Source organism: Pristiophorus japonicus, chromosome 11, assembly GCF_044704955.1.
Source record: "Pristiophorus japonicus isolate sPriJap1 chromosome 11, sPriJap1.hap1, whole genome shotgun sequence".
Lineage (NCBI taxonomy): Eukaryota > Metazoa > Chordata > Chondrichthyes > Pristiophoridae > Pristiophorus > Pristiophorus japonicus.
The window spans coordinates 152,184,663-152,206,833 of NC_091987.1; the positions used below are offsets into that span (position 1 = coordinate 152,184,663).

At 46.0% G+C, this 22,171-nt stretch overlaps 1 protein-coding gene across 3 annotated transcripts in view; it reads right to left on the reverse strand.

Moving 5' to 3' along the window:
* adprhl1 (ADP-ribosylhydrolase like 1) overlaps positions 1–22,171 on the reverse strand; it is a 201,623-nt gene that overhangs the window by 37,331 nt on the left and 142,121 nt on the right. For all 3 annotated transcript variants that reach the window (XR_011595910.1, XM_070894183.1, XM_070894182.1), the window contains exons 2-3: positions 12,520–12,684; positions 12,289–12,414 (exon numbers count right to left, since the gene is read on the reverse strand). Coding sequence is in view for 2 of the 3 variants with exons in the window: in XM_070894183.1 (XP_070750284.1) it covers positions 12,289–12,414; positions 12,520–12,684 (291 nt within the window). In the remaining variant the exon portion in view is untranslated. The remainder of the gene's footprint in view (positions 1–12,288; positions 12,415–12,519; positions 12,685–22,171) is intronic.

Genomic DNA, 22,171 nt, shown 5'->3' on the forward strand with positions numbered 1-22,171 from the left:
GGCCTCCCGCATTCTACCCTATGTAAACTAGAGGTGATCCAAAACTCAGCAGCCCGTGTCCTGACTCGCACCAAGTTCCGCTCATCCATCACCCCTGTGCTCACTGACCTACATTGGCTCCCGGTTAAACAATGCCTCGATTTCAAAATTCTCATCCTTGTTTTCAAATCCCTCCATGGCTTCACCCCTCACTATCTCTGTAATCTCCTCCAGCCCCACAACCCCCAGAGATGTCTGTGCTCCACTAATTCTGCCCTCTTGAGCATCCCTGATTATAATCGCTCAAACATTTGTGGCCGTGCCTTCTGTTGCCCAGGCCCCAAGCGCTGGAACTCCCTCCCTAAACCTCTCCGCCTCTCTACCTCTCTTTCCTCCTTCAAGACGCTCCTTAAAAACTATCCCTTTGACCAAGTATTAATTTCTCCATATGCGGCTCGTTGTCAAATTTTTATCACATAACACTCCTGTGAAGCGCCTTGGGACATTTCACTACGTTAAAGGCGCTATATAAATACAAGTTGGTGTTGTTCTACCCCATTCAGATTCTTATTTTCCAAGTAATATGTGACCTCCTTATTTTTCTTACCAAAATGTCATACCTCACACCTATCTATATTGAATTTAATTTACAAATTATGTGGCCATTCTGCAAGTTTATTTATGCCTTCCTGTAATTTGTTGGACCTCCTCAGTATTGGTGTCTTCTGCAAATTTAGAAATTTTTGAGTCGAAAGTCTAAATCGTTAATATAAATAGTGAACAACAGTGGTCCAGCACTGATCCCTGTGGAACACCACTGCCCACCTTCTGCCACTGTGATTACCCTTTACCCCTACTCTCTGCTTTCTGTCTTGCAATGAGCAAGCTCTACATTCTGATAGTCCTCTTGACTCCGCATTCTTTAATGGAGGTGTTCAAAATTATGAAGGGTTCTGAGAGAGGAAATAAGGGGAAACGATATCCAGTGGCAGAAGGGTCAGTAACGAGAGAACACAGGCAAAGGAACAAGAGGAGAGATGAGAATTATTTTTCAAACTCAGCAAGTTGCTATGATCTGTAATGCCACTGCCTGAAAGGGCGGTGGAAGCATATTCATTTTAAGAGAATTGGGTAAGTACATGAAAAGGACAAAATTGCAGGGCTCTGGGGAAAGAGCAGGGAGTGGGACTAATGGGATCGCTCTCTCAAAGGGCTGGCATGGGCACGATGGGCTGAATGGCCTCCTTCTGTACTGTAAAATTCTATTAACACTTCTGTCGATCAAATCAAACAGGGAATGGGCTCCAGAGGCTGGAAGTCCACCGTGTGTCAGTCAGCATTCGGATATCGTAGAATCATTAATCTTTGGGGTATTAGATGCTGTGCATTTTCTGTTTTTATTTCTGAATTCTCTTGCGATTTACCCCATGACTTTATCACAGTAAAGCAGCAATCGTTTATCAGTCAGAATGCACAGTGCGATTATCTCCAAGTGCCTGACTATTTCTATCAATGCAAGTCCCGTTGATTGTCGGGCACACCCCACATTTGCAGAGGCCATACTTGGCATCTCACATTTCTCCAATTCACAGTTCACAAACACGCCCAAAACACACAAAACTTCACACTCAAAATGAAATGTCCTCATCCACAAGAAAGGAGCCAATCACAGCCCATAAATGTTTAATTTTAAGGGCCAAATTCTTGAAGTTAAGGGTCAAAGGCCAAGCAGAGAGAGAGAGTTACCCATTGAGCAGCAATGTTCTGGGCTCCAATCTAGTATTTACCAATTTTCTTTATCACTTCCGCTCTTTCTGGTTTCCGTTGATGGGACACTGGCCGACAGAGCGAGGCAGGCAGGAATCAGACAAGCCCTTGGAAACCTGTGTCCAGGTGATGAGGAGATGAGTGAGAGTGACCTGAGGTAACTGCACCTCCCATCCTCTTTCCCACTCTCTGGCATGGCGTAAATCATACCCAGACTGGGAAGCTGCTCACATCTGAGCAAGACCTGTGGGCTGTCATGCCACACCACACCATTCACTCTCCTTTATCCAATTTGTGTTTTCAGGTGCTGTGCTCTGGTTTAGGCCTCGCTCACTCTGCGTTCCCACACCTTCATGATTTTCCTATCTGATGACTGATAGATTGAGTAAAACGACAGTCCAAGTTTCTCACTCTCTTAGAATCATAGACTCCATGGGGCCGAAATTGATGGCCTTACTGCCCACTGCCGCCAACACTCCTCCTCGGATTCTGCCCTGTGCCAGTTTGGACTTCGGCTGGAGCGGGCGGGAGGGGAGAGCCGCCGGGATCTGCCCGCTGGCGTCAACGGGCGGCCGAGTGGCGCAACTGAGCTCCCGCCTGCCGAGATGCCAGATTCCTGCAGGCGGGAGTCGGCAGGACTCGGCGCCAGAATGGGGAAGGACAATGGCTGGAGTCTGGGCTGTCCCCAACGGTGTGTCTGAAAAGTTGAAACAAAAGGTTAGTAAACAATGTTAATACATTTTCTTTACAGCAACTTACCTGGATGGGGTCCCCTGAAGGTCTTCCGATGGTTTTTTTCGATGCTTTTTATTTGCAGGTCTTCGACCCTCCGTGGGCCCGACTCCATCCTCACCGGCACTTGGGCAGCAAGCGCCTCTGCCACCGAGAATGGGAGCTCCCGCCCGCTGCTGCCCAGATTGACTATACCCCATCTCTGAGATATTAACACAGTCTTTTACAAATTGAGACGGTCCGGTGTTTTACGCTCCCAGGTTGACCGTCTCAGTTCAACTCCAGCCTTGGGTGAGGGTTCAGAGTTTGTTGTGACAAGTGGCTGGGTGGCTGACCTGGTGGGAGTGGCAATGGCCATGTCAGGGATTGAAAGTCCATTTTCATTGAACATGTCAGTGATTGAAAGTCCCGATTCACTGATGACCACTGAGTCCTCTGATGACTGGAGGTAGGTTGGTTGGTCGTCGATTGTTTCTTCCTCCGACTGTTCCAGTTCGTCTGTGTGCCGTAGATTTGTCTGATCCATATGTTTCCTGCATGTTTGCCCATTATTGAGCTTGACAATAAGTACTCTGTTGCCCTCCTTGGCCAAGACAGTACCAGCAATCCACTTGGGACCCTGACCATAATTCAGAACATATACAGGATCATTTACAGAAGTATCGCGTGACACAGCTGCGCGATCGTGATACCCTTGCTGACTTTGTCTTCTATATTCAACATGATTATTCAAGTCAGGGTGTACAAGAGATAGCTTGGCCTTAAGACCTCTCTTCATCATTAGTTCAGCAGGCGATACCCCGGTAAGCGTTTGTGGTCTTGTCCTGTAACTAAGCAGTATGCATGACAGACGGGTCTGCAGTGACCCTTGGGTTACTCGCTTCATACTCTGCTTTATGATTTGGACAGCACGTTCTGCTTGCCCATTGGATGCAGGTTTGAATGGTACTGACCTTACACATTTGATACCATTGAGTTTCATGAACTCTTGAAACTCCTGACTGGTGAAGCACAATCCGTTGTCGCTAACAACGATGTCAGGCAGACCATGTGTGGCGCCCATGACACTGAGATTCTCAATGGTAGCTGTGGATATGCTGGATCCCCTTAAATGTATCTATGTTAATCGCTTCAACTACTCCATGTGATAGCGATTGGGTTGCCAACTCCATTATTCTTGGAGGTCTGATTTATGTGGCATCTATTCATGTGACATCCAGTGATGAAGTCCTTCAACCTGTGCCATGCAGCATGTTGACAGTAAGTGTTGGTTACATTTTATCTGTTATACAACTGCTGCTCCGTGGGTTTCAGCGGTGGCTCTGAAGGACGAGCCAATTACCACCAAGTGATTAAAAGAGAAGACTAATAGGGGCGAAATTGAGTTTGTGATGCTGTGGTCACTTTCCTGTTGAGAACTGCATTCTGCTAATCGTTCTATCCCTTGTCAGGTCTGTTTTCCTTCAGTACACAGACTTGGAAAGTGACAGTCATAATTGCTAGTTATCCCCTCGATAACTGGGAAAAATAGCTGCATGTCACTGGAGAGGTTAATTTGAAACTTTGAGTTGATGGTGTATAATTGTTTCTGCTCTGCCAACTTCATCCTCAAAGCATAATAGCGAATCTATGAGGCAGATATGGAAATACTCGGCTAATTAAAGCTGGCTGCTGAATTGGCCTCGGCTTTTTTTTAATCTAAGAATGAAGCATGTTGAAGTGCTTATCTGAACATTTGTGGGAAGTACTGCCCTCAATGATGAATTGAAATTGAGCACCGTAGACCAGGCTCAATCAGTTGTGTCGTTACTCCTGACTCCTTCATTACATTTCATTCTAGGGATATCGGTATTTCTAGCAAAGCCATCCCTAACTGCCCTTGAGAAGGTAGTGGTGAGCCGCCTTCTTGAGCCACTGTAGTCCGTGTGGTGAAGGTGCTCCCACAGTGTTGTTCGGGAGGGAGTTCCAGGACTTTGACCCAGCGACAAAGAGGGAACGGCGATATATGTCAGAGTCAGAAGGGTGTGTGACTTGGAGGGGAACTTGGAGGTGATGGTGTTCCGATGTGCCTGCTGCTGATGTCTTCTAGGTGATAGATGTCGCGGGTTAGGGAGGTGCTGTTGAAGAAGCCTTGGCGAGTTGCTGCAGTGCATCTTGTAGATGGTGCACACTGCAGCCACGGTGCGCCGGTGGTGGAGGGAGTGAATGTTTAAGGTGTTGGATGGGGAGCCAATCAAGAGGGCTGCTTTGTCCTGGATGGTGTCGAGCTTCTTGAGTGTTGCTGGAGCTGCACTCATCCAGGCAAGTGGAGAGTATTCCATCACACTCCTAACTTGTGCCTTGTAGATGGTGAAAAAGCTTTGGGGAGTCAGGAGGTGAGGTACTTGTTGCAGAATACCCAGCCTCTGACCTGCTCTTGTAGCCACAGTATTTATATATCTGGTCCAGTTGAGATTCTGGTCAATGGTGACACTCAGGATATTCATGGTGGTGATTCTGTGATGGTAATGCTGTTGAATATCAAGGGATGGAAGTTAGACTTTCTCTTGTTGGAGATGGCCATTGCCTGGCACTTGTGTGGTACAAATGATACTTGCCACTTATCAAACGTTGTCCAGGTCTTGCTACGTGCAGGCATGGACGGCTTCATTATCTGTCAAATTGTGAATGGAAATGAACACTCTGCTAATCATCAAAAAACAACCCCACTTCTGACCTTATGACAGATTTTGGATGGAAAGAAGGGAATTGATGAAGCAGCTGAAGATAGTTGGGCCTAAGGCACTACCCTAAGGAACTCCTGCAGCGATGTCCTGGGCTAACACGATTGGCCTCCAACCACCACAACCATCTTCCTATGTACTGGATATGACTCCAGCCAGTGGAGAGTTTTCCCCCCGATTCCCATTGACTTCAGTTTTACTCGGGCTCCTTGATGCCACACTCGGTCAAATGCTGCCTTGATGTCAAGGGCAGTCACTCTCACCTCACCTCTGGAATTCAGCTCTTTTGTCCATGTTTGGACCAAGGCTGTAATAAGGTCTGGAGCCGAGTGGTCCTGGCAGAACCCAAGTTAAGCATCAGTGAGCAGGTTATTGTTGAGTAAGTTCTGCTTCATAGCACTGTCGACGAACCCTTCCATCACTTTGTTGATGATTGAGAGTAGACTGATGGAGCGATAATTGGCCGGATTGGATTCGTCCTGCTTTCTGTGGTCAGGACATACCTGGGCAGTTTTCCACTTTGTCGGCTAGGTGCCAATGTTGCACCTGTACTGGAACAGATTGGCTAGAGACGTGGCTAGTCCTGGAGCACAAGTCTTCAGCACAACAGCTGGGATGTTGCCGAGATCCATAGCTGTATCCAGTGCGCTCAGCCGTTTCTTGACATTACATGGAGTGAATTGAATTGACTAGCGACTGACATATATGATGATGGGAACCTCGAAGTGCCTGAGTGGATCATGCACTTGGTACTTCTGGCTGAAGATGGTTGCAAACGCTTCAGCCTTATCTTTTCCACTCACGTGCTGGGCTCCACCATCGCTGAGGATGCTCATGTCTAATTATCCACCACCATTCACAATTTGGTGTGGCAGACCTGCAAAGCCCCTCTTTTCAGTGGCAGTCAGAGCAATGATAGAGATAACAATGGAACAAATATTGGAAATCTGAAATGAAACAGAAGATGTTTTGTTACTCAAAGTACTGTACCTTCTTGAAGCTGTTTGGTGCGGAGGTGCGGGGGGAGATCGTGGCGGAGGTGCGGCGAGTGTTTTTGTGGCGGAGGAGCGGTGAGGGATCCTGGAGGAAGTGCGGTGAATGAGGGTGTGGTGCCTGGGAGAGGTGAGGGCCCAGGGGCAGCACGGGCCAGCCCACACTGCGATATGTGTGCGCACTAGGTCAGTGCAGCAGAGCTGGTCTCCAGTGGTCCTGGTTCACCCATGTCAATGGATAAAGGCCTAGCTTTGCCAAGCCCGTGTGGTGGCTGGTGTGCAACGGTCACCACACATTAAAAAAATCCACGCACGGGCATCTTCACCCCCGCAATTGGAGTTCAGGACTGGAACATCGGGTCCTTCATTGAAACATCTGTGAACTCGAGTGGAAGCAAGTCATCCTCGTTCGAGAGACCGCCTATGATGATGGATGACATGATTATACACTCTATCCACTTCGAATATGCATCCACCACAGCTAAAAACATCTTCCCCAAGAAGGGACCTGCAAAGTCTATGTGGATCCTGGACCATGGTTTGGACGGCCACGACCACAGACTCAGCGGCGATTGCACTGGTGCTTTGCTGAGTTGCATGCAAGTGTTGCACTGATGCACACATGATTCCAGCTCAGAATCAATTCCTGGCCACCATACGTGGGACCTGGCGATGGCTTTCATCATTACAATGCCGGGATGTGTGCTATGTAGCTCACGTACAAATTTCTCTCTTCCTTTCTTGGGCATAACAACATGATTGCCTCACAGTATACAATCCGACTGAATAGACAGTTCATTTTTGTGACGAACGTAAGGTTTGGTCTCCTCGCACATTGCTTGGATATGGCAGACCCCAATCACCTTTGAGGATGCAACTCTTCACCACCAATAAAATCGGGTCCTGGCTGGTCCAGGTTTTAACTTAACTTCCTTCACTCTCAAAAGCATCCATAACTAACAATAGCACCGCAGGTTGTGGCATTTCCACCTCCGTTGTAGGCAATGGCAGATGGCTCAAAGAATCAGCACAATTCTCGGTGCCAGGTCGATGGCGAATGACATAATCATAAGGGGATAATATCAGCGCCCACCTCTGGATTCGGGATGAAGCATTGGGATTGATACTTTTGTTTTCAGGGAACAGTGAAATGAGCGGCTTGTGATCTGTCTCCAGTTCAAACCTAAGACCAAACAGTTACTGATGCATCTTTTTAACCCCATGCTAATGTTTCTTTCTCTCCCATGCTGTAGACTCGGTCCGCTTTAGAAAGTTTTTTTGAAGCATACGCGACTGGTTGAAGTTTACCCGACTCATTAGCTTATTGGAGTACGCAACCAATTCCATATGACGAAGTATCACAGGTCAATACTAAACGTTTACATGGGTCATAATGTACCAGCAGCTTGTTAGAGCAAAGCAGATTAGTGGCTTTCTCAAAAGCTCTGTCTTGAGACGCACCCCACACCCAGTTGTCGCCTTTTCTTAGCAGCATGTGCAGTGATTCTATTAAGGTGCTCAAATAAGGTAGAAAGTTACCGAAGTAGTTGAGTAGACCCAGGAACGAACGCAGCTCCATCACATTCTGTGGCTTGGGTGCATTCTTGATGGCCTTGGTTTTCGCGTCCGTGGGCCTGATGCCGTCAGCAGCAATTTTTCTCCCCAGGAATTCGATCTTTGGTGCCATGAAGACGCACTTCAAGCGTTTCAGTCTGAGTCCCACTTTGTCCAGACGATGTAGAACCTCTTCCAAGTTGTTCAGATGTTCCTCGGAGTCACGACCTGTGATCAGGATGTCATCTTGGAACACGATGGTTCTGGGAACGGACTTCAGTAGACTCTCCATGTTCCTCTGAAATATTGCTGCAGTCGAGCGAATTCCAAAAGGTCCTTTATGCGTGTTAATGCACGTAAGTCTCTTCGACGTCTCGACCAGCTCCTGTGTTATGTAGGCCAACGTCAAGTCCAATTTGGTGAACGACTTCTCCCCCGTTATTATTGCAAACAAGTCATCAGCCTTCAGTAACGGGTACTGATCCTGTTTCGAAACCCTGTTGATTGTCGCCTTGTAATCTTCACAGATTCTGACTGTGCCATCACTTTTCAGCACAGGAACAATGGAGCTGGCCCATTCATTAAATTCAACTGGTGATATGATCCCTTCATGCTGGAGTCTGTCCTCATCACATACGGAACTGCCCAAGCTTTATGATGGACGGGTCTTGCATCCGAGTCCACGTGGATCTACACCTTGGCTCCTGTGAAGTTGCCGATGCCTGATTCGAACAGCGACGGGAACTTGCTCAGTACTTTGGCACATGTATCTTTCTCCAATGACAATGCCTTGATGTTGTTCCAATCGTATCTGATTTTTTCAAGCCAGTCCCTGCCGTTGGATCATTGAACAATCCATAGTGGTGACTCGTGAACCACACCATCATACGACACTTTAATTGTGGCACTGCCAATCACTATTATGAGTTCTTTGGTGTACGTGCACAACTTGGCATTGACTGGACTCAGCCTGGGCCTCACAGCTTGTCGAATGCTTTCTGGCTCATTATAGATTGATTCGTCCCCATGTCCAGTTCCATCGATGCCGGCACTCCATTAAATTTCACGTTGATCATTATCGGTTTGCTCTTAGTTAGGAACGAGTCCAGTCCATACACTTCCTCCTCTGGTATCTCGGATTGCGTATCCGGATCCGTGCTAGTCTGACCATCATCCTCCACGGGGTGTGTTGCAGCACGCTTGCTCATCTGCGGACGCTTGTGCTAGAGATGCCCCACTCTCAGACAGCCTTTGCAACTACATTGTTTAAATCAGCCCTGTTGGTGCCGGTGATTTCCCCCACAACACCAACACGGAGAAATCGGATGCATTCCTGCTGGCGGACTTTGGGCAGCCACAGGTTTCGTGTATGCAGTCGAGTAGGCCCTGCTCGTTGCCGCTCAGCTGAATGCCGAATCAATCATATTTGCAGTACTTGCCGAGTTTCGATTTTTCACTGCTATCTGCTTTAGATTTCTATCCGTCGTCATGTTTGACTGAGCGATCATGATGGCCCTGTTCAAGTCCAACCTCTCACCGCCAATAGTTTATGCAGGATCACCTCGTGGTTGATGCCAATTACAAAGAAGTCCCGCAGCATGTCTGCCAACACAGCCCTGATCTTACACGGTCCTGCTGGACGTCTCAGGTCGGCAACGAATTCCGCTGCATTCTGGCCCTCTGAGCGAATGTGCGTATAAACTCTGTATCTCGAGGTGATGATGCCTTCGTCTGGCTTAAGGTGGTCCTGTACCAGTGTACACAATTCTTCATATGTCTTCTCTGGTGGACCCACAGGCAGGAATAGATTCTTTATCAGACCATAAATTTTTGGACCGCAAACCGTGAGGAACACCGCCCGGCGCCGATCTGCATCGCCAACCTCCTCCATTTTGTGGACCACGAAGAACTGGCTCAAATGGCTCACAAAGTCTGCCCAATCTTCTCCTTCCACAAATCGCTCCAACTATCCAATTGTGCTCATTTTTGCATGCAAAGGTTCTTGTTGCCTCGTCGCCAAATGTTGTGTATGCAATAACTGTTAGACTGAGTACTGTTTAACTCCAAGAGGTATGACCTTGGCTCTGCTTTATTAAGGCCCAAAGTGACTAATATACAAAATGGCTGGCCTTTTATACTTGGGCTGCACACACATGCGTGCAGCCCAATGGCCTCCAATAGTGACGCCATCTAGCGGCTAGTGATCCCAAAAGTACATACATGACACAAGGACCTTTCTGCCGAAAACCCCATCCAAAGTATCAGCAGGTATCTCGGTGGCCATCGGCGGTCCTTTGGACGGCACTTGGGCAGCCCTTGCCCTTCACCAATTTTGGCTCCGATAGAAACTTACAGCACAGAAAGAGGCCATTTGGCCCATCGTGCTGTGCCCGCTCTTTGAAAAGCAGTCGTGCTCAGTCCCACATCCCCACTCTCTGTCCGTAACCCTGTAAGTTCACCATCCCCCAGAACCCGTCCATCTCCCTTTTACAATTATTGGTGAACCAGCTTTTCAGGTGGAGCGTCCCAGACCCCCACAACTCACAGTGAGAACATTTCTCCTCCTCTCCCCAAAGATCCTTTACCAATGATTTTGAATATGTGACCTCTGGTTACTGAGCCAGTCCCCAGAGGGAACAGTTTCCTGATTTACTCAATCACCACCTCTCATCAGCTTCAGCACCTGGATTAGGGCACCTCTTCACCCTCTGTTCCCAGGAGAACAGCCCGAACTTTTCCAACCTCTCCTCATAATTGAAGTTCCCCCTCCCCGGTAACATCCCGGTAAACCTCCTCTGTGCCCTTTCTAAGGCCTTTACACCTTTCCCGGTCTGGTGCCCAGAATTGGCCACAATACTCCAGCTGAGGCCTAACCAGTGATGTATAAAGTTCCAGCATAATCTCTTTGCTTTTATATTCTATCCCTCTATTCATAAACCCCAGTAACACATTGGCTTTTTAACCACCTGATCAGCTTGCCCTGCCACCTTTAAGGATTTGTGTATAAGGACACCGAGGTCTTGGCTCATCGACACTTTCCAAAACCGTGCCATTTATTGTACACTGTCTTTCTACATTACTGCTCCCAAAGTGCATCATTTCACAGTGCATCATTCCCCATCCTGAAGCCTATAACCATCCTCAGCACTATCTACTACTTTGCCAAGTTTCATATCATCTGCAAACTTTATAATGCTGCTCCCTACACCTGGGTCTAGGTCGTTTATAAAAACTGAAAAGTAATTGGCCCAAAACTGACCCTTGGGGAATATCGCTGGAAACCACCACCTAGTCTGAAAAACAGAGGGATTACCTGTGGAGTGATTATTTGTGGGGAGTTTACCTGTGGGGAGATTACCCATGGGGAGATTACCTGTGGGGAGATTACCCATGGGGAGATTTTCTGTGGGGAGATTAGCTGTGGAGAGATTACCTGTGAGGAGATTACCGGTGGGGAGATTACCTGTGGAGTGATTACCCGTGGGGAGATTACCCATGGGGAGATTACCTGTGGGGAGATTATCGGTGGGGAGATTACCTGTGGAGTGATTACCCATGGGGAGATTACCCATGGGGAGATTACCTGTGGGGAGATTACCTGTGGAGACATTACCCGTGGGGAGATTACCTTTGGGGAGATTACCTGTGGGATGATTACCTGTGGAGAGAGTACCTTTGGAGAGATTACCTGCGCAGTGATTACCTGTGGTGTGATTACCCGTGGGGAGATTGCCTGTGGGGAGATTACCTGTGAGCAGTTTATCTAAGGGAGATTACCTGTGGGGAGATTACCTGTGGAGAGATTACCCGTGGGGAGATTACCTGTGGGGAGATTACCTGTGGGGAGATTACCTGTGGGAGTTTACTTGTGGGGAGATTAGCCGTGGAGTGATTATTTGTGGGGAGATTACCAGTGGGGAGATTACCCATGGGGAGATTACCTGTGGGGAGATTACCCGTGGGGAGATTACCTGTGGGGAGTTTACCTGTGTGGAGATTACCTGTGGGGAGATTACCCATGGGGAGATTACCTGTGGGGAGATTACCTGTGGGGAGATTACCTGTGATGAGATTAACCATGGGGAGATTACCCATGGGGAGATTACCTATGGAGAGATTGCCTGTGGGGAGATAACCTGTGGGAAGATTACCTGTGGGGAAATTACCTATGGGAAGATTACCTGTGGGGAGATTACCTGTGGGAAGATTACCTGTGGGGAGATTACCCATGGGGAGATTACCTGTGGGGAGATTACCCGTGGGGAGATTACCTGTGGGGAGATTACCTGTGATGAGATTAACCATGGGGAGATTACCCATGGGGAGATTACCTATGGAGAGATTGCCTGTGGGGAGATTACCTGTGGGAAGATTACCCATGGGGTGATTACCTGTGGGGAAATTACCCGTGGGGTGATTACCTGTGGGTAGTTTACCCATGGGGAGATTACCCGTGGGGTGATTATCTGTGGCGAGATTATCTGTGGGAAGATTACCTGTGGAGAGATTACCTGTGGAGAGATTACCTGTGGGTATATTACCTGTGGGATGATTGTGAGTCATTCGGCCACATTCAATGCTTATTTCCACGAGATTGTTGAGTTTCTCAGATTGCCAATACCTCATCCCGATGCACATGGCCTTCGTGGCCGCCCCGAACCCTGACCCTGCATAAAACACAACACGTGGGAGAAGAGAAGTCAGTTCTGCCATCAAACGTTGAGGTGTACTGTTGGTGAGGTTAACTAATGCCCTGCCACATGTCCACGTACCTTTCTCATTAAAAGGTGTGTGCCATCCCAGGAGGTAATTATCTGGCTTGAGCTGGGTGCAGCCTTCAACAGTCGCTGGATCTGGTCGCCTCTTATGGATTTTTTCAACGATCTCAACATAAACCTTCACCATCTCACGATAAAGGTCGTCGAGGGACCAGAAATCTGAGAATTCAATCATGGACAAGGTAGTTTTCTGAAAACTCTTTGAATAAAGCATGCTCAAAATCCCTCCATGACCTTGCCTCTCCCTATTCCTGTAACCTCCTTCAGCCCAACAACCCATCACCAGAGAACGTGCGGCTAGATGGAACTGGCAGGTTATTAACTAGTAAGTAAAGTGAAAGCTCGTTCCATTCGAGCGAAGATACCTTGATTTGGAGGGTTGCTGAATTTCAGATACAAGGTGGATCAATTTTCAGGCATTTGCTAAACACAACTGTCTGCATTTATCCTTTACACATCAGTTCTTAAGACTGGCCTCAATATCAAACAAACTTAACCCATCTCTGCTTCCTTGGTATCATCTCTGGTTACATAATGAACAATGAAAGAAAGGACAAGGGAAAATTGCCTACGTTTGGTAACAAAATTCCTTGTTCTTCGCATTTTACTTTCAATACTCCTGGGGTGTGGACTTTAAACAATCAGTACCTGAAAGAAATTGCTTTTAAAGAAGGTATTTTAAATATAATAAAGAATGCTCAGAAGGAACCTTTATTCTTGAAAGAAAAAAGAGTTTGGTGGGACAATTTCAAATATGAGGTAAAAGGTTTTTCGGTACGTTATGGGAAATAAAGAGCAACAGCTAACTGGCATCAAGAAGAGAATATAAACAGAAGGTTTACAGATATCTGTGTAGCAGTTGACGGAGGGGATAAGGGAGCAGAGACTAAGTGGAAGGTTTTAAAGGAAGAGTGGGAATTATTGCAAGCTGAAAAATGCAAGGGGCCATCCTCCGTGCAAAGGCTCAAGATGCATTGGAGGGAGAAAGATGCACTGGATATTTTCGAGAGCAAGAGAAGTTGCGACAAAGGTTATCATTAATTGGAGAGTTGCAGGTTGGGGAAAAGATCATTTATGAAAGTGGGGAGAATATGGAGGCGGCCAGTAGTTTTTATCAAGAGTTATATACAAAAGACATTTCCAAATTGGCGATGGAGAAGGTTAGTGCTTTTACTAAAGAGGGTTTAAAGGAGGATGAGAGAAGCATGTGTGACAAAGAAGTAGGATTAGCGGAAATAAAAGTAGCAATAGTGGAGTGGGGTGGGAGGGGGGAGGTGCGGGGGAGGGAAGGCCCAGCGTCTGATGGACTAAGTGCAGAATTTTAAAAAGAATTTTTAGAGATTTTAAATCCATTGGTCTTAGAGGTTTTTAAGGAGATTAAACCTGAGGGAAGCCTGGCTCCAACTATGAGGAGATGTATCACAAGCTTAGCTTATAAAAATTAAGGGGATAGAAGGGATCCGAAGAATTGGAGGCCCATCACATTATTAAGTGGATGATAAGATCTTGGCAAGGGTTATGGCAAATCGTTTTCTTAGTCCTATGGAGTCATAGGCTGGGAATCGCTAACTCTGTGGTCTCCATCCAGGATGCGATATAGCTCATGGAAGAGAATGGGAGAGAAACTTATGTGCTGAAGATGGATCAAGAGAAAGTCTTTGATAGAATCTCTCCTGAGTTTTTATTGATGGTTTTGGAAGCATTTGGTTTTGGGAAAAATTTCATTGAGTGGATAGGGAATTTTTATTAAAACACATTGAGAATTTAACAACATAAGAAATAGGAGCAGGAATCGACCATACGGCCCCTTGAGCCTGCTCCACCATTTAATACGATCATGGACTCAGATCCACTTCCCTGCCCGCTCCACATAACCACTTATTCCCTTACTGGTTAAGAAACTGTCTATCTCTGTCTTAAATTTATTTAATGTCCCAGCTTCCACAGCTCTCTGAGGCAGTGAATTCCATAAATTTACAACTCTCTGAGAGAAGAAATTTCACCTCATCTCAGGTTTAAATGGGTGGTCCCTTATTCTAAGATCATGCCCTCTAGTTCTAGTCTCCCCACCATTGGAAACATCCTCTCTGCATCCACCTTGTCAAACCCCCTCATAATCTTATACCTTTCGATAAAATCATCTCTCATTCTTCTGAGTTCCAATGAGTAGAGGCCCAACCTACTCAATTGTTCCTCATAGTCAACCCCCTCATCTCCGGAATCAACCTGGTGAACCCTCTCTGAACTGCCTCCAAAGCAAGTATATCCTTTCTTAAATATGGAAACTAAAACTGTACGCATTTTTCCAGGTGTTGTCTCACAATATCCTGTATAACTGTAGTAAGACATCCCTGCTTTTATACTCCATCTCCTTTGTAATAAAGGCCAAGATTCCATTAGCTTTCCTGATCACTTGCTGTACCTGCACACTAACCTTTTGTGTTTCATGCACCAGGACCTCCAAGTTCTGTGTTAAATGTAATGGTTTTTTATCCAAGTATTTTCCAATACAGAGATCAGTGAGACAGGGTTGTATCCTGTCCCCAGTGTTGTACACATTGGTAGCAGAACCATTCGGTTACATGATGCGAAAGGAACAAGGTGTAGTCGGGATTGTGGTTCCCAGTCCCGGGCAGGTGTCGGTGATACACCAAAATGCAGATGACACAACCTGAACATTGAGAGATGGGGAGTCAGTGAGGAAATCTATGGGAGTAGTGGAGGAGTATTGTAGAGCTTCAGGAGCCAGAGTAAATTATAGTAAGTTCCAATGCCTGGTTGTAGGAAGGAGTAGGGGGAGTGGTTGAAGGAAGCCCTTTTAAGGTGGTGGAGGAAGTTTTAGAAGTTCTGGGGGTGCATATGGGGTGCAAGAAGGATAGGGATGAAGTGGATCGACTAAATTGGGAATGGGAGGTTATGAAAATTAAAAAGATTTTGGGAAGGTGGGAAAGAAGGTGGTTGAAAGTGCAAGGAAGAGCGACAGTGGTGGCAGCTCTCCTGCTACCTAAACTATGGTACTTACTGACTGTGGAGGATATTCCTGAGTGGGCAGAAAAGTCTATCAGCCTTGGTTGCTTACAAACCATCATTGGACAGTAAAATCAGGGAGGACTCACTTTCCCAGATATTGATTGAAGAAAACATCCTTTAGAATTAAATGGGTGAAGAGATTTCTTCAGAAGTCAAATACAAGTTTTTGGAAGAGTTGTTTCCAGCATTTTGTTTAATTAAGTGGGATAGGAGGACAAGGAATATTTTATATAGAATACAACAATATGTTTTTGAAATTGATCAAACCTCTCCCTAGGTTTTATAAGGGGGTTGTATACACTTGGGCCCAATTTTTTTAAAGTGTGCAGTTTATGCCCAAAGGTGCTGAGGAATTTTTAGACCTGCCCTTATTTTTGAATAGGTGAATCAACATTGAAGGAGGGGTATTATTTAATCAAGCTTTTATAAAAGCTGGTATTATATGTGAGAGATGTATTATATGAGGTAATTCCAGGTTGGTTGCCGGAAGAGGTAGTGAGGGACATGTTTGGGAGGAGGATCAGGAGGTAGAGGAAAAAGCAATTATGATCATGTATGAGAAGATTGTGAGGGCAATGCCACAGGATTGGATGGATGAAATAAATGCACAAATCTCCAAAGGAGGTACAATGCGTCCTGCTTTTCCAAGCTTTCTGCTTGAGAAAGGGGAGGAGTTGTCCAAGTTGACAACTGTAATACTTGAGATTTCTATGGAGTATTTAGAGAACGGTGATTTAAGACACCTGCTGGTCAGGAGTTTGGGCAGAATATATACCCACAGCTGGACTTAAACAGGATTTGGAAGGGAGTGTGGGCGAATTTTAAATGTCCAGAGTGGATTGAACTGGGTTCATGACCAGATTTTTACCGTGATAGTCTTATGTAAGATTGGGCGAGTAGAGGTGGCAACTTGCCCAGTGTGTGGGACGTGGGATGAGACTGTCCCATTTACTGGTGTTATGTCCACAGTTAAATGATTTTAAGTACTATGTTCGACAGTTACGTGAGGTTTTCTTGCTGGGTGAGGACCGAAGAGCAAGAATGGGAATCCCGTGGGACTCAATTTTGAGATGGGGATTGCAGGAGAGTCTGCCCGAGTAGAGCGGAGCAGCAATTAGTGTAATGTACAGTTTGGTTAGATTTGTGATTGTGCAAAGAAGGAATGCTCTGTTTGTTAAGAGGAGGAGAATAAACCTCAGAGTATTTTAAACATAAACTAAAAGATCATTATAAGGCTCTATGGATATTTTATTCAGAAAAGAATTTAAAGATAATATTTTATGATCAATTTGTAAAGTACAATAGATTATTATATATTACAGCAGACATATTAAACTTCAGGTTTTGATGTTAATATGTGTTGGAGGAACAGCTGTGCAGAGGGTCAGAATGGATTTGTATGATATAATGGAATGATCACGATGTAAATGTTCTTAATGTTCAATAAATACTAATATATTTTTTTGAAGTAGGTAGCACTCCTGCCTCTGAGTCAGAAGGTTGTGGGTTCAAATCTCACCCCAGGAATTTAAGCACATAAATCTAGGCTGACACACCCACCACCCTCTGGGTGAAGAAATTTCCCCTCTAAACCCCCTATCATTTACTTTAAATCTACGCCTCCTGGTTGTTGACGCCCCTGCTAAGGAAAACAGGTTGTCCTATCTGTTGTGTATCTGTAAAGCAAGCACTCCCAAGTTCCGCCACCAGGGAACTCATCCCCTGAAATTCCAAGGGATCCCAGCATCCCTTTGGGAGCACTGTATATAAGCCGGCCCCTAAGATCTGTTCCTCACTCTGGAGTGTCTTATTAAAGACTGAGGTCACTGTTACTTTAACCTCCCTGTGTGCAGTCTCATCTGTGTTAGGAACACAATAACTGGCGACAAGAATACGAATCCAACGCAAAGATGCAGCAAACTGTGGGCATCCTGGAGAAGTTCTCGGAGGGTGAGGACTGGGAAGCCTTTGTTGAATGGCTAGACCAGTACTTTGTAGCCAATGAGCTGGACAGAGAAGGAAGCGCTGCAAAAAGGAGAGCGGTCCTCCTCACAGTCTGCGGGGCACCGACCTACAGCCTCATGAAGAATCTTCTGGCTCCAGTAAAACCCACTGATAAGTCATATGAGGAGCTGTGTACACTGGTTCGGGAGCATCTTAACCCGAGGGAGAGCGTGCTGATGGCGAGGTATCGGTTCTACACGTGCCAGCGATCTGAAGGTCAGGAAGTGGCGAGCTATGTCGCCAAGCTAAGGCGACTTGCAGGACAATGTAAGTTTGATGGCTACCTGGAGCAAAAGCTCAGAGACATTTTTGTACTAGGCATTGGCCACGAGATTATCCTACGAAAACTTTTGACTGTAAAGACACCGACTCTCAGTAAGGTCATTGCGATAGCATAGGCGTTTATGTCCACCAGTGATAACACCAAACAAATCTCTCAGCACACAAGTGCTAGCAAAGTTCATAAATTAACTGGAACTGTGTTTGCGAGCAGAAATGTACAGGGCAGAACCCACGAGCCGCGTTTTGTTAATCTTATTAAACACAATACAGTTGAGCCTGAAAAGTGTGTGTCCGAGTCTGATCTGTCTATATAATCCCTATTGTCCAGAACTTGTAGTAGGAGGTGCGTTTTTGGTACGCCCGAGAAAACCACCTACACCCCCTCCACCTTGCCATCTCCCATTGTCTCCTCGCCCAGGTCTCAATTACCGGCAAGGCCATCTCATACCAGTTCCTTCTAACCCTCACTATCCACATCCCCATCTCCTTACAACCCTTCTGTTTCAGCCCTTAGGAAAAAAATTAACTTCTCCAAGTTACTTACAACTGTAATTTCAAACTCTCAACTTCCCAGTCCTTGGCCCTTCATGTAACATAATGCAAGTAACATGTAACATAATAATAACATAACATAAAACATGCAGCAGAGCTGGTCTCCAGTCGTCCTGGTTAACCCTTGCCACTGGACCAAGACCGAGCTTTGTCAAGCCCGTGTGGTGGCTGGTGTGCAACGGCCATCCAACGCTAAGAAAATCCACGCACAGGCATTTTCCACCCTTCAACATGTAGTTCAGGACCTGGAATATTAGGTCCTTCATTGAAACACTAGTGAACTCATTAAACTCATCCCCTATTGGGGTGGAAGCAAGTCATCCTCGATTCGAGGGACTGCCTAAGAAGAAGATAATACTTCTGCAGCAGTTGATTTTATAAAGCTCTGCCGTTAATGCCCATGTCTCCAGGAAAATCTTCACTGTGTCCAATCCACGCCATTCGCCTGGTATGGTTTCTATTTCCCCCCGTAAAGTCCAAGGGTAACAAACTAAAGCGATTCTGCCACCCAACTGGCTTAGCCAATCATTGCCAGCCACAGTGAGTCATTGCTGTATTTTCAACATTGGCACCGAGGATTGAATTCCATTTAGATTTCGGATGTATGAAGGTTCTAAAGTTTTAGGCACTCAAACCCACAATAAAGTGATCATTTTTGGTACAAGTTGGCAATCCAAAATTCTTTCACCTGGAATACTCCGTGCAGTTTAGGTTTCCATATTTACGAAAGGATATACTTGCTTTGTAGGCAGTTCAGAGAAGGTTCACTAGGTTGATTACGGGGATGAGGGGGTTGACTTATGAGAAAAGGTTGAGTAGGTTGGGCCTCTACCCATTGGAATTCAGAAGAATGAGAGGTGATCTTATCGAAAGGTGTAAGATTATGAGGGGCTGGACAAGGTGGATGTGGAGAGAATGTTTCCACTGATAAGTGAGACTAGAACTATAGAGCATAACCTTAGAATAAGTGGTTACCCATTTAAAACTGAGATGAAAAGGAATTTCTTCTCTCTGAGTGTTGTAAATCTGTGGCATTCACTGCCTCAAAGAGTTGTGGGAGCTGGGACATTAAATAAATTTTGAACAGAAATAGACAGTTTCTTAACTGATAAGGGAATAAGGGGTTATGGGGAGCGGGCAGGGAATGGAGCTGAGTCCATGATCAGATCAGCCATGATCTTATTGAATGGCAGAATAGGCTCGAGGGGCCAGATGGCCAACTCCTGTTCCTATTTCTTATGTTCTTATCTTCTTATGTTTGGGAAACGGGCTACCGACCAAGAGCTGGAAAGTGGGATTAGGCTAGTTAGCTCTTTGTCGTCCGGCACGGATATGATGGGCTGAATGTTGAGTCACAACACCACCATAATGGTGGTGCAGGGCGCTCGCAGCCTCCCACTTAACCTCCGATACACGACCCGCGAAGTTGGTGCTAGAACTGCACGAGGGAGCCTCACAGGACGCATGGCAACATACTCTGCGGGGCGGAAAGCGAGCGCTGTGCATGCCGATTAGTTCATTGACAGCATGGGTTATCGTGGCACGCGCCTCCGCTAACCCCCGTGCAATTATGCGGGAGCCAGTAGCTTCCCCACCCCCCACCCCCACCTCCATCCCACCCCGGGAGGGAAAGAATGAGATTAGAATGCGGACTTAGATGGGGAATGAGATGAGAATGGGGACTGAGATTAGAATGGAGAATGGGGACTGAGATTAGAATGGAGAATGGGGACTGAGATTAGAATGCGAAATGTGGACTGAGATTAGAATGGGGACTGAGATTAGAATGGAGACTGAGATTAGCATGGGGACTGAGATTAGAATGGGGACTGAGATTAGAATGGGGAATGGGATTAGAATGGGGAATGGGATTAGAATGGGGACTGAGATTAGAATGGAGAATGGGGACTGAGATTAGAATGGGGACAGGGATTAGAATGGAGAATGGGGACTGAGATTAGAATGGGGAATGAGATTAGAATGGGGACTGAGAGTAGAATGTAGAATAGGGACTGAGATTAGAATGGGGACTGAGATAAGAATGGAGAATGGGGACTGAGATTGGAATGGGGACTGAGATGAGAATGGAGAATGGGGACTGAGATTAGAATGGGGACGGAGAATACAATGGAGAATGGGGACTGAGATTAGAATGGGAACTGAGATTAGAATGGGGACTGAGATTAGAATGTGGACTGGGATTAGAATGGGGAATGAGATTAGAAGGGGGACTGAGATTAGAATGAGGAATGGGGATTGAGATTAGAATGGGGACTGAGATTAGAATGGAGAATGGGGACTGAGATTAGAATGGGGACTGAGATTAGAATGGAGAATGGGAACTGAGATTAGAAGAGGGACTGAGATTAGAATGGAGAATGGGGACTGAGATTAGAATGGAGAATGGGGACTGAGATTAGAATGGGGATTGAGATTAGAATGGGGAATGGGGACTAAGATTAGAATGGGGACTGAGATTAGAATGGGGACTGAGATAAGAATGGGACTGAGATTAAAATGGAGAATGGGGACAGAGATTAGAATGGGGACTGAGATTAGATTGGGGAATGGGGACTGAGAATAGAATGGGGACTGAGATTAGAATGGAGAATGGGGACTGAGATTAGAATGGGGACTGAGATTAGAATGGAGAATGGGGACTGAGATTAGAATGGGGACTGAGATTAGAATGGAGAATGGGGACTCAGATTAGAATGGTGAATGGGTACTGAGATTTGAATGAGGACTGAGATTAGAATGGAGAATGGGGACTGAGATTAGAATGGAGAATGGGAACTGAGATTAGAATGGGGACTGAGATTAGAATGGAGAATGGGGTCAGAGATTAGAATGGCGACTGAGATTAGAATGGGGAATGGGGACTGAGATTAGAATGGGGACTGAGATTAGAATGGAGAATTGGGACTGAGATGAGAATGTGGACTGAGATTAGAATGGGCACTGAGATTGGAATGAAGAATGGGGACTGAGATTAGAATGGGGACTGAGATTAGAATGGGGACTGAGATTAGAATGGAGAAGGGAGACTGAGATTAGAATGGGGACTGAGATGAGAATGGAGACTGAGATTAGAATGGGGACTGAGATTAGAATGGAGAATGGGGACTGAGATTAGAATGGAGAATGGGAACTGAGATTAGAATGGGGACGGAGATTAGAATGGGGACTGACATTAGAATGGAGAATGGGGACTGAGATTAGAATGTGGACTGAGATTAGAATGGGACTAAGATTAGATTGGGGAATGGGGACTGAGATGAGAATGGGGACTGAGATTAGAATGGAGAATGGGGACTGAGATTAGAATGGGGACTGAGATTAGAATTGGAGAATGGGGACTGAGATTAGAATGGGGACTGAGATTAGAATTGTGAATGGGGACTTAGATTAGAATGAGGACTGAGATTAGAATTAGAATGTGGACTGGGATTAGAATGGAGAATGGGAACTGAGATTATAATGGGGACTGAGATTAGAATGGAGAATGGGGTCAGAGATTAGAATGGGGACTGAGATGAGAATGGGGACTGAGATTAGAATGGAGATTGGGGACTGAGATTAGAATGGGGACTGAGATTAGAATGAGGACTGAGATTAGAATGGAGAATGGGGACTGAGATTAGAATGTGGACTGGGATTAGAATGGAGAATGGGAACTGAGATTATAATGGGGACTGAGATTAGAATGGAGAATGGGGTCAGAGATTAGAATGGGGACTGAGATGAGAATGGGGACTGAGATTAGAATGGAGATTGG